At 39.5% G+C, this 17,681-nt stretch overlaps 1 protein-coding gene across 1 annotated transcript; it reads left to right on the top strand.

The window, feature by feature from the left end:
* Window positions 1–4,838: 4,838 nt before the first annotated feature.
* LOC149284622 (D-aspartate oxidase-like) lies at window positions 4,839–13,874 on the top strand. Its single transcript, XM_089496467.1, has 5 exons — window positions 4,839–5,010; window positions 6,167–6,275; window positions 10,349–10,525; window positions 12,751–13,285; window positions 13,692–13,874. The coding sequence occupies exons 1-5, from the start codon at window positions 4,839–4,841 to the stop codon at window positions 13,872–13,874; spliced, it is 1,176 nt and encodes a 391-aa protein (XP_089352593.1).
* Window positions 13,875–17,681: the final 3,807 nt, after the last annotated feature.

Below are 17,681 nucleotides of genomic sequence, written 5' to 3'. Positions count from 1 at the left end.
TTTTTTGATAGTGACATATACCAGAACCTGTTTATTCATACCTAAAGTAAAATGTGTGTGAAAAAACAAATGCAAAAAAATTACTACCATAAAGTTTGACAAAGGCTGATGGTAGAATAAGTGCTTGGAAAGGGTTAAAATACCAGCATTTCGAATACCCTGGGTTGTCTAGTTTTCAAAAATATATGATTTGATGGGGTAAATTGCATTGGCCGGCTTCAAAGATACCCGAAATGGCACATGGGGGGAAGAATTACCAGATTTGGAAAAAATGGCTTTGAAATAGCAAAACGCTACCTGTACTTATTGCTCCATAACGTGCAGAAAAAAGCAAAAAAACATAAAAACATTGGGTATTTCTAAACTCAGGACAAATAGTAGAATCTATTTAGCAGGTTTTTTATTACCTTTTATAGATGAGTAAAAGATTTTTCAACTAAAAGTTAGAAAGTCATTTTTTTCAACATTTTTCACCATATTTTATACTTTTTTAATAGTAAATAATATGATACAATCAAAACAATGTCATCTAAAGAAAGCCCTTCTTGTCCTGAAAAAAACAATATCTAATGTGTGTGGGTTCAGTAAACGGGAAAGAAGAAAATTACAACTAAACACGAGCAGCGCAGAAATGTTAAAACGGCCATTGTCACGAAGGGTACAAAAAGTAAAATCAGCCTTTGTCACGAAGGGGTTAATGTAAAGGTTTATGAATTTATTATTATTTAAAAAATAATTTGCAATTCTATTTTCGAGAAAAATGAGAGGGGCCACTGATTGCATGTGCACAGCTGGGGGTGCCCTTGGACTATAATTAAGAAGCAATGCGGTTCACTTAAGAGTTTGTTTATTTGCCAGATATTATTGGATTTGTATAAATCTAATGTTACAAAAATATTTTGGTAAATAAACTGTATGTTTAACGTTAACTATGAAAATAGTATCTTAAACAAAGAATTCAACTTGTCACATGAAGAACCTTGTGCATTATTATACTCCCTTTGATAATATATTAACCAAGTGTTTGTGTATGTGCCATTCAAAGTTGCTGTTTAAACAAGTCTTGGAAAAAATACTTTGTTAATTAATTTCGTGAAGTGTATTCCATAATAATTACTAATAAAAGGTAGAAGGTCCCAGATTTTAGCTAAAGTCAGAGTTATAAGTGAGAATTCCACATGAAGGCCAGAAATCCATTCTTTAGCACCTTTAGATTTTGTGTAGCACTTTATTATGATATCATATATCTATCTCTGTCGCTGGTTGCTATGTTTGAAAATAAGTGTGCATACCTCTTTCAGTCTATAAAATAGCCAACATAGGACTTTGTCCTCATATGTATGGTTGCTTAAACGGCCGTTTTCTCAGTTACCTTTGACTGCTTCAGTTAACTCCCAATGGCTACACACATTCGTTGTTTACTTTACATGATGCAGGGAATCAAATCTTTGGAACATCAGTCCAGACTCTATCTGTATGTATTAATAAGTGGCAGTTGTACAGGCATTTAACCTCAATAGCACGCTCCATTGGTAATCCTATAAGTGCAACCATGCAAACCGAGATACAAAGGATTGCTTCTCAGTCAGAACCTGGGGGAGGGATCTCATCTTAGCCCCGCCCATCTCTATGACTCACACTTGATGCTGTATGAGATCACTCTGACATTACAGGCTGCTCCTTGCTGATTCTGGCAGTGCTCCTTCCAGCAATTTGTAAGGTGTGTAAGTAACCCTTTGCAAATCACAATTGTAAAACCTATCCCTTAATGGCAAAAGCAAGAATCACCTTTCTTGCTCAATCAAGAAGCTGCTGCTTAATGGAATACAATTGCATTGATGTTTATATTTAAGAGACATTAATTACAAATGCCTGTTATGTAGATCAGTACTTACAGCCTTGAAAATAGGGGGCAGCCAATAAACTAAATTGTTTTACTCACATTTATTATTATTGACAATATGAAAATATAGTTGGATTAAATACCATTGTAGCTTAAAACAGAGCATAAAATAGCTTGTCAATAGCCAACATACAGGCTATATACACAGCATTATTACAGCACCAAGTTTATAATACTGTATTGTGTCCTCTGCATGGACACAGAGCAAGGTAATGGTAGGTGGAACTCCTTAAGGAGAATCACAGGGTTACATCCAATTCCACAACAGTCAGAGGGAATGAAGTCAAGTACCCTACTTAATTGCAGTGGGGGCTGCAAAGTAACGAGGGTTATATATAAAAGTGTTGCAAACGTGTGATTGATATCATGCCTAATGTATAAACAGACCTATCAGCCTTTTTGTACAGTGATCTGATACTGCCACTTAGGATATGGCACTTAATTTGTGGCTCATCCTATGCTTAGATATTCGTACTGGTGTTATTGCAACATTATTGATAAGATGCAACACATTATAAAGTGTTATTTTGTGTGTTTCCATTCATAGATTAAAAATGTCACATTCTAAATTGTGTGTGTTTTATGCATAACCTCCATAAAATGAATTTCCCCCTGTGCTGTATTTGTTTTCATATATTGAGTCAGTTAGTGATTACGTTTATTGGGGTAACTTTCTGTGCATGATAACAGATTTGTTTAAAAATTAATTCTAATGTGTTGATGGGAACCCAGGTGCTGGTTAATGACATAAGGTCTCAGTACCTGGACACCCTCTGGGGACATCTGATTGCTGGACATTAAAGTAAATCCAAAGCTGCCATCTACAGCCAGCCTAACCCCCCACAAAGATGCTGATCTGATGGAATGTGTACAGAAATGCTCATGTGTTCTATGCAGGTTGTACACCTGGACCCTTTTGTATTTCAAAGTGACACGTGCTGTAACACTAGTTAATTGGTATTGGCGTTGGATTGCAAGGCAGAAAAAGAGCTTGTGGGAGATCTGCTAAGACTGAGATGCAGTAGTCAACATGGGAGATAATTACCGTATTTGCTCGATTATAAGACGACCCTGATTATAAGACGACCCCCCAAAATCTGAATATTAACTTAGGAAAAAAAGAAAAAGCCTGAATATAAGACGACCCTAAAGGAAAAAAGTTTTACCAGTAAATGTTAATTCATGTAAACTATTTTTTTTAATAAAAGCTATGATTGAGAAAAATATTTTTTTTGTTTTTATTTCTTGTATTTTCCAACCTGTCCCCCAGTTACGCACATCTGCCCCCAGGCTTGCCACTCCAATATGGCACTGTGGCCCATGATATGCCTTTTAACCCTCTATATGCCACTGTGCCCCATGGTATGCCTTTTGACCCCCTATGTGCCACTCTGCCTCCAGAAATGCCTTATACCCCTATATGCCACTCTGCCTCCAGAAATGCCTTATACCCCTATATCCCATTCTGGCATTTAGGGGGTTAAAATGCATATTATGGGGCAGAGTGGCATATAGGGAGGTATAAGGCATTTCAGGAGGCAGAGTGGCATTAAGGGAGTTAAAAGGCATTGTATAGAGCACTCTGCCTCCAGAAATGCCTTATACCTCTATATGCCACTCTGGCATTTAGGGGGTTAAAATGCATATTATGGGGCAGAGTGGCATATAGGTGTATAAGGCATTTCAGGAGGCAGAGTGCTCTATTAAATGCCCCCTTAACGCCACTCCAGAAATGCCCTATGCCCCCATTTAACACACACACACACACACACACACACACACACCCTATACCCCCATTTAACTAACACACACACACACACACTCTCCCCTCCCCTCCCCTCTCAGCCCTCTCTTACCGGTGCTTCCAGCCGGGGCAGCGGGTTGACGTCGCCTTCTGCTGCAGCCGGAAGGAGGTGGAGTTGGCAGCGGGGGTTTGTCTGCGTCCGTCGCGTATACTTTCCCCGGCTGTCAGAGATCAGAGTTCCCCGCACCGGTGCGGGGAACTCTGATCTCTGACAGTCGGGGAAGGTTTGCGCGACGGACGCAGACAACCCCCGCTGCTAGCCACACCTCCTTCCGGCTGCAGCGGACGTTGTCTACGCGGATCGCGTAGACGTCAACCCGCTGCCCCGGCAATACAGCAGGAAGCACCGGTAAGTGTGTGTATGATGGGGGGGGGGGGTGAGACAGGAGGATCCAGGTCCCCTGCAGCAGTGCGGGGGATCTGGATCTTAGTCTCCTAATCAGACTCTATTTGAGGTCTGATTAGAAGACGAGGGGTATTTTTCAGAGCATTTGCTCTGAAAAAAACCTCGTCTTATAATCGAGCAAATACGGTAAGTGCAATCAGATAAGTAGGATGAGAACCATGTAAGAACAGCAACATAGTGACCAAGATTGTGAAGGAATTGAAGAAGTAGAGGGTGTTCCACAGTGTAAGAAGGGTCCAGAAGGATTAGTGAAGTGACCCTTGATTTAGCAGTGGGTAAATCACGTATTGCTTTAATAAGAGCAGTCGAGAGCGAAATCCAAAATACAAAGGTTCAAGCAAAGAGTTAGAATCAAGAAATCTCGTAGACAAGAAGAAGTAGGGATAGGACAGTAATTTGACAGAACTTGTAGGGTCCAGGGTAGACTTTTTTTAAGGGGTTTTAGAGAAGTTTGAAATTGGACAGGTTAGAAAAAAAGGTCCAGGGAGTGGGGGAGTTAATAGACTGTGTGAGACTGAAGGAAGAGGTCATAAGAATTTAAAGGCCACATTGTGTGTGTATTTTGTGATACAGTAAGGGGGAAGGACACTTTTTCATAACTTCAATTAGTAATTGAGTTGCATTTTACTTTATACTGAATGCGACTCTAAAACTGCTCTCTTCTATTATTTCTGTTGTCCACGGAATGTAAGAAATTATTTGGTGATTTCCTCTTCTCTACGCCAATGAAGACAATAAAAGTAGTAGTTATTGGAGGAGGACTGGTTGGCTTGTCAACAGCCATTTGCATTTCTGAATCGCTTCCCCAATGTGAAGTAACTGTGGTTTCAGAAAGCTTCTCCCCCAACACCACAGGTGATGTGGCAGCTGGATGCCTGATTCCTCATACCTATCCAGGTAACTGAAATGCACAACTTTATTTGGGCATAATTGTCATCTATTGTTTCCTTTTCAAAATAAAACCACCACACCAAAGCTTTAGTATTTCCTGTATCAATGGTCAAATACTTAAAGGATTATAAATAAAATGTAATTCTGGTGCAAAGATGAAAAAAAATGGCTTATTGACCAAAGTAACTCATAGAATGGCTCAGTTAGTGAAGTATTCTGGCCTAGGCCACAATGGTCCAGGAGAGAGAGAGATCGGGTACCTTTGTGTGCTGCTGTTGAATGGGTTGGTTACTGGGAGGATCACAACCTTCATAGACTAAATAAAAAGGCATTATGTGGCTTTAACACACAGAGTCGGGATACGATGCTATATTACGATGCTCGTTATTGCGAATGACAGCTATGAAGGTGCTGCATTGAGTCGGGTCTAGGGCAGCACCAAAGGTTAATACATCACTAGGTCCAGTCAGTAGAAACATTTCCTTTTAATTTTTATTCAGATTCTGTAGTTTGGCATCAAAACTTGAGATTTATTACAGAACATGAATGTTATTTTGCCTTTTTTGTCATACAATCTTGCTGCAGTAGGTCAACAGCCGCAAAATGTTGTTCTGACTTTTTGTTTGAAAGGGGTTCTTTGTGGCTTGCAGTCAACAACAGATACTTCATAAACATGGTGATTTAGTATCAGCCTCAATAAGACATCATTATACAGCTCTATGATCTTTTTGTTCTTGAGTTTCATTGTGATGTTATGCAAAGCAGGCAGATTCCAGCTTACATCACAAAATAAATGATACTTTGCTTTAAACTGGTTCTGTAACAAAAAAATACTTGTCATGCAATCTTCCTATATGTATGTATTTATATATATATATATATATATATATATATATATTTGTGTGTGTATATATATATATATATATATATATATATACATATATATATACACAGTATATTGTACCTACCTATATTGTACGTATATGTAACACTTTAAGAGTTGCAGCTGGTGTACTTTTACAGTAAATGAATGCCAGAAAGCCATATCCTATCAAAGTAATAGAAAAAATGTTGCCATGAAACAAAATATTCTGATAAGTGTTATTTTCTGCCAAACAGTTTTTACTGGTACTTTTAATCCATTTATATTTAACCTGAACAGATACTCCGTGTGAACAACAGAAAAAATGGTTCCAAGAGACTTTTGACCATCTGTTTAAAATAGCTAATTCAGCGGAGGGTGCGGATGCTGGCATCAACTTGCTTACAGGGTAAGAAGATGTATTTCAAATGCTAATAATTACATGAAACAAATCATGCTTTCAACCCTGCACACAAAAGAGAAAATCCCATTTAATCTCTTTAGCAGTTTAAGGTGGTCCAACTTTTTTTCTTATATCCATGAATAAAAGAAACACTAAATTAATCCTCAGTCTAATACCTGAGTGTAGTAGCACTTGCTGTAGCACGGTATGGTTTTTTTTAAGCTTTTACAGGTAAGTAGTGTCTCTTGGCTGCTCAGAGGTGTAACATAAATATACTTTACAAGTAAACAAATAATACTATCCAAATTCAAAACTCCGTAGTGTCACGGACCAGGTCTGCATTGACCTAGTGCGCCCAAAGATTGTGTGCAGGAGTCACAGTGCAGTAGTGGAGTTGGACAGGGCCTGGTTGCAGGGCAACCACACTCACCCAGGTGTTGAGCACCTAGGGTCGTGCAGCCACATACCAGCGCCCTGACATAGCAGCAGATGTATACCAAAACGAAACGAAGTGATATCCTGCAGGCACCCTGGAGCAGAAATGAAACATCACTAGAATCACGTGCACGGATGTTGCAGGCTGGAAGTATGGAAGCTAAGCAAAGGATATAGCAGAAACATAACAAGCAAGGGACAGAGCAAGGAACAGGGAGACCAGGCACGAAACATAACCAGACAAGACATACATGATACAGGGCACAACAAAGGACAGGGAACAAGGCAAGGAACACAGGGGAAGGAGTGAGGAGCCGGAATCCTCGGACGCTTCTCCTTTAAGCAAGGATAGGCCATATTGACTAGGACAAAGGGAGAGGAGAGAGGAACCAGAATCCTCAGATGATACAAGGAAGAAGGGCAAAGGTACATAAGAGACAAACAAACATGAATACAGGAACCAGCCTAGAACTATATGATAACAATTGGAGATTCTGTCACATCATATGGCCATAGTATGCTTAGCCCACCACTACGCCAAAGTACTCCAATGACGGTGGGTCCTAACGCTAATCACTGCTGACATACAGGGCCGGCCCGACAATGGAGCTGAGTGGGGCAACCGCTCCAGGCGGGACTTTGCCGCCCCAAGCCCCTTTTTTTTTTTTTTTTTTTAAAGCGAAAGAGAGAGAAAGGGGCGCGAGTGGTTTTCGCTTACCAAGCTGTCAGTACCCGCTCGGCGCCTCTCTCTCTCCTCTGCGGAGAGTCTCAGTGTTCGGTCTCGGTGCCGGCTTGTAATGCTGAGTGCCAGAATATTTCCGGCGTTCAGCATTACAAGCCGGCACCGAGACCGAACAGGGAGACTCGCCGCAGGACTGCTGAAAGGTAAGTACAAGGGGGGCGGCAGGGACGGAGGGAGAGGAAGGGTAGATAATGGGGGGGGGCAGCATTTTAAAATTCGCCCCAGGCGGCATTTTGCCTTGGGGCGGCCCTGCTGACAGAGGTACGAAACAAACCAAACATGTAATCAAAACACAGAGCACTGAGACAAACAGAACACACAGGTGGGGCACACCTTATAAAGGAAACAGAGCTGAAGCAGAAGCAAGGAATGGAAGATCAGAACAGAGCAAAAGGAAATCCAGGAATGGATCGAAGCAAAACAGGGAAACTGAAGCAAGACAGATATGCAGCTCCGCAGCCTGGGCAGAACGTGACACGTAGCAGGGTGCATAACGCCTCCACTTGCAAATGTAATTAATTAGAAACCGCTCACTTATCTGGGGTAGAGTGGCTCTCTGTTCTCAGCTCCTGTAGACATGAAAACCTCCCCAAAATAATAATAATAGTAATAAAACATCAAGCATTGCCTGGGGATGACTAGGCAGACCTGGCACTTTAAGGCCAGCAACTGTCAAATAACGTTAGTGCAGCTGCCGGCTAGATACATGTGGCTGTTATGTCTTTATACTTGCTGCAAGGGCACTGTGGGCCTGGTGTACCCAATGCCTTGTGTGCCAGGTGGCTAGTCTGGGCCCGTAAATAAAAAAAAAAAGTGTCTAGTCAACCAGTTAGATTCATTACCTCCTTTTCTCCAATTTCAGCTAGATTTTCCGATATCATTAAAAAACACTGGCATCTGCTATCTCATGAAAGCAGACTTACTAACCATATAACTCCCCACCCAAATGTCACATGTAAATGTTTACCCAATCTTAGAAATGTGTTAAGTCATAGTGACGTAACAGCAAGTCACTTAAAAGTAAAAATAAAAGGTAACTATACATGTGGACATTGTGTTCAGTGTTCAAATACACACTATACCAAATATTTTAATCATCCCTATACAGGCAGAAAAATGTACATTAATCAGTTCATTACATGTAATACAGAGTTTGTCGTCTATATGCTCATTTGCCCCTGTTCCAAATTCTACATAGGGGGTACTACCCAACATCTATGCAACAGAATCTGCTATTCGCAATATAAACTCTATTTTGGGTGCTGACAGGGAGAAACTAAATGCAATGGCTGTGCATCATCATGAAGCTGGTCATGACTCTCCAGCCACTTTGAAATTTATAGGATTAGAAGCGATCAATATATTTACCCAAGAAGGTGATCGCAAAGCCCATTAACTAAAAAGAGAAGCATATTGGATACTAGAATTGAATGTTCTCCACTGAGCAGGTTTGAACAACTTAATTGGTCAGTGTTACTTTAATTTTTAACCTGTCAACATTTCCTAATTAGAGGTGTTTTTTTTTTACTTTTAAGGCACTCACAAATTCACTCACTAGAAACCTTGACAATGGTGCTAAGGCACTGAAACCAGTTGGTGGTGATTTTTTTGTCTAAGGCTTTCACTTAGTTTTTTAGCCTTGCACACGATGTGCTATTCTGTCCACACATGAAGATGTGTAGTTTTGTATATTATTACATTTTATACAACTTTATTTTTTTATCCTATTCTGAGTGGAGCATACCTGTTTTTCCTTCTTGGGAGATTACTTCCACATGGCTGGAAACCCTGCAACATGAATATTGCTGAAGCTGCACATTTACTGACACACAATAGAAGACTCAAGATAAGTACCCTGGATACATTATAGTCACTGTTCGATTACCTTTGTTACTTGAGTGCTACCAGCACCAAGAAAGAAAACTCTCCCGGTATCTATTAACCTTTCAGTTGCTGGAAGTGTTAAAGTTATTCATAGTCTGGGCCCAATAAACACTATAGTAAGAAGACCTCAACATTTAATGGCCTTTTATGAGTTTATCTCAAACAACTTTGAGACTTGATGCTACAATCAATGATGACTCTGCAACCTCTGTGAATGCCCCACATTTAAAACAGAATTGAACTTGATATACACAGTTTTAAATCCAGTTGCAGTATACTGAATCCAGCAATACTATACTGTATATACTCTCCAAAGCAGGTCTTTATTATTATTATACTTTATTTATAAAGCGCCAACAGATTCCGCAGTGCTGTACAAGGTAAAAATGTATTCTTCCTGTGGTGTAAGCATTGATACTGCAGGAAGAGAATGCCTGAACTTCTGTTTCAGCATTCAATCACTCCAGTGTAACAGCACTCACACAGAACACCATCATGTTGTCTCTGTCGGCTCAGAACCAGTGATGCTAGTTTCTGCTGACAGAGGGTACCTCAGACTGTAATCAGACTTCATCGCTGCGTCAAAACAGGTGAGAGCATAGCAGTGTGTCCTCGGCCCTCTAGGTATGGTTTTTAAGTATGTCCTTGGTCATGAAGGGTCAACAATTAATGGTTATAATATCATTAAAATATTTTGTGTATCAGCATTTTTTGCAAAACAGAATTGCATCACATTGAAAGATTTTTGTTGAAAAAAATCACTGTTCAAAACTGGACTCATGCCTTGATCTTGTCCAGACCCTTGTATTTATTCTCAAGACCAAAATGAAGACATTTTTATGTATTTAACAGTGTGGAAGTTAACAAACAAATGTTGCCCACATTGCTATCCATTCTCTAGCTCTGAGACCCTAGTTTCACCCTTTTAGTTAAAACTGGCAACTGGCTGTATTTTGTATAAAACACCCTAAATATGTAGAACAGTAAACATTGTTATTTATTTTTTTATTTTTGAAAGGTGGCAGGTATATAAGAATCCCCCTGAAGAAGCTTTTCCTTTTTGGTGGGATGTTGTCCTGGGATTTCGGTTGATGACACCGACTGAAATTGCAAAATTTCCTTGTCATAAATTTGGTCAGACATTTACAACACTCAAGTGTCAGTCTTCACTTTACCTTCCGTGGATGGAGCGAAGGTTTGTTTTCTTTTAAAGAAAAGAAATTGTTTGTACACTTGAGTTAAAAGGAGATTACGGGTGTCTAAATGAATATATGAATATAAAAATATTTATTGAGGAATTGATCAAGGACCATTATTTGAAATATTAAGGTGGTGGCAATTCTACACATTATCTGAATAAGTTAGGAATTAGAAAACTAAATAACTTAAATAAGGACTAATTAACACATGAATAAGATGGAATTTATACAAAAAAATCATACAGCCCTCGTAAATGGATCTGCAATCCATCTGTTATTCAAAAAAACATTAAAGAAAGGCAATCTTTTTTAATTACTATTTTTTTGTTTCTTTAAATTGAAATTTTCGCACCATCCTTTTGCTCTGTAAATTATTTCTATGAAACACTTTTGTGTTACTAGTTAACTCCTTCCTCTCTATAGTCTGGATGCCTGCCTTTCCAGAAGGCTAACATGTCATTGGGGCTAACATGTCACAGTTGGGTTCAATCCAGAGCCTAGCCACTAGGGGAAAATGCGTACAAATTTACTTGGCAGTGGTGTCTTACTGAACTCAGGAAGCAGCTGGTGTAAAAATAAATGTGTGTCATTTCTACGTGAAACAACACTCATGTTACTGAAAGACAGGGTCGGTGAACACAGTTGTCTTCGCCAATCACTCAAAATATTGGACTTGAGTGCCCTTTTAATCAATAGACCAAGTATATTGCTTGGCTTTTTTTTTTGTTTTTTTATTAATAAAACCTGTCCAACAGTATGCATGGACTTGGGAATGTTATCATACCTCTGTACAGGCCCGGACTGGGACAAAAAATAGGCCCGGGCATTTAAGACTGAGCAGCCCATTTTTATTTATTTATTTATTTTTAAAGCCCACCCTTCATGTACCATCTTTGCATTTCCCCAAATCACTTAAACATTCATGATAGACACAAACACTTACTCACTCATACACACAAAACATTAACACATATTCATTAATGCAGTCTCACAAATCATTCAAGCAATTTATCCACACATGAATTCATTCATTCTCATACGCATTCACACAATTCATCCATACATTAATTCATTCATTCTTGTACGCTTTCACACTACCCCCTCTCCCCATCCCCTTCTTATCTGCCCCTTCCCCATTTATCAATATGTACCCCCTCTCACTATCTTTCCCCTCTATCTACCCCTTTCTATCTATCCCCCCTCTCACTGCACCCCCCTCCCTTACCCTACTTACCTTGTTGCCGGAGTAAGCAGCAACTGCGACCGGGTCCGCCACTCTAGGAGGCCGGGCAGCCCCCACCAGGACCGGCCTTAGGGGTGCGCGGCCGCACAGGGCTTGAATTAAAACATCGGGTTGTTTTTTTAACTTTATTTAACATCCTCCATGTTAAATAAAGTTAAACAAACTTTATTTAACATGAAGGATGTTAAATAAAGTAAACAAAAAAAACCCAAAACCCCGATGTTTTAATTTAAGCCCTGTGCGGCCTCGCACCCCTAAGGCCGGCCCTGGTGGGGGCTGTCCGGCCTCCTAGAGAGGCGGACACGGTCGCAGTTGCTGCGGGCTTAAGGGGCTTAATTAAAGCCCTGCGTTAATTCGGCCGCATAGGCCCAGTCAGTCCGGTGCTGACTGAGCCTATTTTAAGGTGGGTGCCTGGAGCTGCAGCTCCATCCGCCCCTACGTCAATCCGGCCCTGGGCCCCCCGGGAAAATGCCCGATGGCCAGTCCGGGCCTGCCTCTGTAGAAAAGTAGGCTAAATGCACTGCTTGTTGTAGCTGGAGTGTGACCTTTATAATTTTGAGCACAGCAAGACATTAATGACATGAGCAAAGTACAATATTTCAAGACAATGTGGTTTACAATATTTTACTAGTCTGTCAACTATTAGCTGGTTATCAGACAATTCAAACTCGGTTAATGGCTCTAAATATTGACCGTAAAGAAAGAGGTAGTTCAGGTTGCCACAGTCTTCTGCACACAAACAGTTCAGTACTTTAATCAGAATACTCTCATTATGTGTATGCTAATTCTTTTATTTTTCGTGTAAATAGAGTATATAGTTTTTGCTTAAGTATTTAAGATGTGCAGGAGTCTGAAGCCTTCAGAGGAGAAGAAAGCAAGGCCTGATCTGTATTTTAGTTAATTTTATTTTAATGGATAAATGCTGCATATGACCTGCATCTGACTGCCTTCCTGTTTCAAACTTGTACTTTCTGATAGGTTTAAAACTAATGGTGGAACTGTCCAAACTGGAAAAGTTGAAAGTATTTGGCAGCTATATGGAAAATATAATATTGTTGTGAACTGCTCGGGTATCGGATCAAGAGAATTAATTGGTGACTTATTACTGTATCCTGTGAAAGGTCAAGTACTGGAGGTCCATGCCCCATGGATTAAACACTTCATTAGAGAGGGTAATGGGAACACATACATCTACCCTGGAATAACTGGCACAACTCTTGGTGGCACAAGACAAAAAGATGACTGGACTCTCTCGGCTGATGCTAAAATCAGCAAGGAGATCTTGGATAGGTGTTGTGATCTTGAACCTTCTCTACGGGGTGTCAGTATTATACGAGAGAAGGTTGGTTTGAGACCTACAAGATCAGCAATAAGACTTGAAAAGGAGATATTTTCCAAGAATGGTCAGCAACTTCCTGTGGTACATAATTATGGACATGGTGGAGGTGGATTCTCTGTGCATATAGGTACAGCCAAACAAGCCACCAGAATGGTTGAGGAATTGATACCATTGGTAGGACAATTTAATCTCATGTCAAAATTGTAAAGACATAAAACAGCTTAGCTGGTTTAAGGCACTAAAAGTGCTACTACACTTGAGGTCTGATTTCCTCTGCAATTTATTGTTTTTATCTCTGTACACAGTGTATGTATTCTCTAAGCCATGAACGACAGGTGTGTTGAGATGAGATAAAATAATCCTGGATGGCCTCCACTGCTAATAGGACTGAGTTGGCTTTGCATAATGCATAGTAAATTAGTGAGACTGTATGTAAAGGTTGTTTTAAAACATGCAAAAATGTATACAATATTCCCTAAAATTGAAAAAAGGGTTTTCAGGATGAAGTATACAAAGAGCAGGCATACCATCTAGAATTCTGTCTTCTTTGACAAAAAATCTATTATTTTTATATCTGTAGAGTAGAGGACTGCAGCGGGAACCGTCAAAAAACTTGCAGGTGCGGGCATTTTTTCGGGTGTACCTGCGGGTCTCAGTAATCCCGCACACTCCCGCAAGGCTGCCTTCGCCTTGTGGAACACACGTTGCGGGAATGGCCGGTAACGGTCAGAAATTCCGCAGGAGTGGGCGGGAATGGGATTAAGAAAACCGTCCCGTGCAGGGCTCTACTGTAGAGATTACAAAGGGTATTTTGAGTACATGTCCAGAGTTCATTTAATGTTTGTTTAGATAAAACTTGTCTCTTTTTCTTCACTGGCATCAAGCATTTAATGAATGCCTAGAAATTCTCTGATATTTTATTTAGGATCTATTTGTATACAGTTTGTATATGTACATGAGAAAAAATTCATAGTCGGTACCTTATCTTTAGAATAAAAAATATATAAAAATGGTATAAACAATAGATGTGCGTTTTTAATCTTGTACGCGGTACTTTCTTCACATGTATTCCGTTTTCTTTTCTGTTCCAATAGAAAGTGTTTATATCCACTAAGAGATGCTGCACAATAATCAATAAAGTCTATTCAGCTGTGCAGCCAAAGGATATAATGAAGAAATATATAAAACACTCCTATGGTAGATTTTACATCTGCTGCAACACATAAAAGGTTTTTTATTACTTAAGAAAAATACAAAGGCAAGCAGATTAATACATTTACATTGCCTGAGAGAATTTGAATTATTGTGCCCACAATCACCTATTTACACCACATATTCATCAGTCCACAACTTTAACCACCTATAAAAAGAGTTAAAGATTTGTTTCATATTACGCACAACAGAACTGCCAATTAAGTGCCAGTAATGTAACATTAAGTCCTCTGGTATTTTGCAGTGGCATAGAGATCTCCAGCTAAACATATATATATATATATATATATATATATATATATATATAAACCATCAGTTAGTTTGAAACGTATCTAAAAATGTAGGAAAATTAAGAAAGACCCATTTTCACGGTTTTACCTATAAAAACTATACATAGCGCAAATGGAAAAGAAATAAAACTTCAAAATGTATTAAGGTGTTTTTCGTGATTTTGGAAACCTCTCATATGACTGGTATTTTCAGTTATTTTGGTAGTCACAGGGTTAAATATAAATGACCAAGTCACTGTTTCTAAACAAGAGTTTCTTAAAATGTTATATAATGAGAGTTGGGCCCCATTAAAGGCCAGAAAACAAAAAACTGCTGAACAAAAGAATAAATTTGTTTGAAAAATGACAGTTCCTCTAAGTATCAGAGATCACGGGACGTTGTGTGTGTGAGCACAGATGTGTACTTGTGTGTGTGTGTGAGAACGGATGTGTACTTTACTGTGTGTGTGAGCATGGATGTGTAAGTGGGGTGAGATGGAGTATGTATGTTTACATATGTTGGAGGGGGGGCAATGATGGCACAGACTAGCTGTTGAAGTTGGGGGGGCCCTGTGGACGAATTTTCACACCAGGGCTGCATGGTTTATAGTTACGCCCCTGCAAGCATGTCTCACAGTGCCACCTTTGCCCTAAACAGCTTGTGAGTGCCACCTTTGCCCTAAACAGCTTGTGAGCGCCACCTTTGCCCCAAGAAGTTTATCAGTGCCAACCTAACTGCCAAACAGCCTGCCTGTGTCTTTGCCTCCAGCTTATCAGTGCCATATTTGACCCAAAAAACAAAAACTGTCTGCGCTTCTCACCCTAATAAAGTTGGCAACAAATATATAAACATAATATAAATGAGAGGTTTTGGTTATATGAATTGGCCAAAGCATAATTAAGCTCACCCGCCACGTCAAGGCACACTCTCAATAGGGTGAGAACCTACGCTCACCTCCTACATAGTGGGCACACAAAGCAGTTTATACTGCTACCAAAACCTTATTAATGTGTTGGGGGAGGTGCAATTAAACCTCCTCCCTATTAACCCCTGGACAGCAAGCTGCAACCAGACTAATGAGGAGCCAACAACCTCAAATATGTGCAAACAGAGAAAAGAAAAAATGTCGGTGCTGCAAAAACAGTTTTTGTTTTTTGTATACATTGTACAGCCAATACACTGTTTTTGCAGCATGCTTACACCTGTTTGGTAGGCCTCATATTATACATTTGTATTATTTGAGCCTGTGACTAGCTTAGCGCACCGACATTTTTTCTTTTCCCTGTTTGCCCATATTTGACCCAAACAGCTGGTCAGTGTCCTCAAACAGCTTATCTGTGCCATCATTGCCCCTTAAACAGCATGTCTGTGCCTTCTTTGCCCCTTGCACACCCTTCAAACATACATTCTGACACACTTACACAAATTACATACACTTACTCATACTCACTAACACACACTGTATATGACCACACTTACACATCCATGTTCGCACACACACACTCTTACATATCCAGGCTCACACATACTTGCTCACAAACACAATGGCACACTGTGCGAGCAGCCTTGGTTTCACTGCGGGGTCACATGACTCAACGTGACCCCAATACGTTCCTGTCTCCCTGTGCCGGTACAAAATAGTTTAGAAAGGGCCCTTCCAACCGGAGAGAACAATTTCTGAACAATTTTGAACTCGTAGGAAGAGACAAAACAAGGGGTCACCCCTGGCCCCATAGATAGGTGCCTGTTGCAGTTGCAACCATTGTAACCCCTGTAGTTACACCACTGGCGACACACCCAGTCGCAATTGTAACCCTTACAACTATAACTGTTATGCCCTTGGTTTGGGCATTCGAATACTTTTAGTGTAACAGGCTCTAGTACCGAGTTCTGTAACACTGAATCTGTCAGCTAACAGAGAGTGACGCCAGGCTGTCATTGGTCAGCCCTCTTCCTGGGATTTGCACTGTAATCAATTTTAAACTACAATTTACAAGGTAAATCACTGATCCACTAGGGATTTTTTTTTTAATGCACCTGGTACATCATTGGTCCTCAAGGGGATATTGTTTGTTGTATTATTTCAGCTACCATAAGATAAACATTTACACTTAATAACTCCAAATAATTACATTGACTTGCAAGGAAAAAACACAAATTGTGCTGAAATATGTGTCAATGGTTTCAATAAATGAACAGTTTCACTTTCTGGACAGAGAATGAATATTTGAAAAGTTCTTTGCAGAAAATTAATCCTTTCAGTTGAAAAAGATTACCTCAAAGGTATTAAATCACTTTCCACCCTGGGACATTAAAGTTGCCAGAACAATTTTCATTTATAAGTGTAATTATGCATCAATTTTACTTCTGAAGTTTGATGTTTAAATCTCTGCATCAGTTGGTTTTGCAAAGTATATACATGTTATGCAATCAAAATTCCCCTGTGATTAAGCTGTTTGTAGCCTGAGGACACTTCTAATGAAGATTATCTTTGTTGCTGATTATCTACTTAAATTACATCTTATAAAACCAATGTCCAGACAACTGAGCACACAAAATTGTGGTAAGTGGCACCCTAAGTCTTTTCTAAAGCTAATTGTCTTTGGCTATGATTGGGCATAATTAGAGTTTCTGGGTACCTCTAAAACACAAACAAGGGATTTACAATAGTTTTTTTTTTATAACAATGCTGTCCAGTATTAAATCTTGTTTTACATAATTTGTTTATTTGTTTTTCTCTTTCCATAAGAAAAACTACTAATCGCCCTTGGATACAGTTTAAGCAATTTGCAAGGTTTCCACTAGATGGTGTAGTGAGCTTTGCTTCAAAGTAAATGCATGTGGCAGGTCTTATCAGTCTTAAAAAAATTCCAAATATTTTGTTAATTCACATTCTCTTTCCATAGCCATTGCTCTCTAACATTTGTTATACTATCAGCTTGTTTAACTATAACGTTGGGTATTATTTGTATTTTGCTGCAAATGCATGTTTTTTAAATTAATGATCTCATGGATTGACTCAATATATTGTCAATGTGTCAACTTTTTGGCATGGTGAGATGGTCAGCACAATGGCTTACTACGGAAA

This window comes from Sceloporus occidentalis, unplaced genomic scaffold (genome assembly GCF_023333645.1).
Source record: "Sceloporus occidentalis isolate IW3139 unplaced genomic scaffold, rSceOcc1.0.p SCAF_90, whole genome shotgun sequence".
Classification (NCBI taxonomy): Eukaryota; Metazoa; Chordata; class Lepidosauria; order Squamata; family Phrynosomatidae; genus Sceloporus; species Sceloporus occidentalis.
Note: the sequence above shows the minus strand (reverse complement) of the source record. Positions and strands in the feature narration are given on the sequence as shown.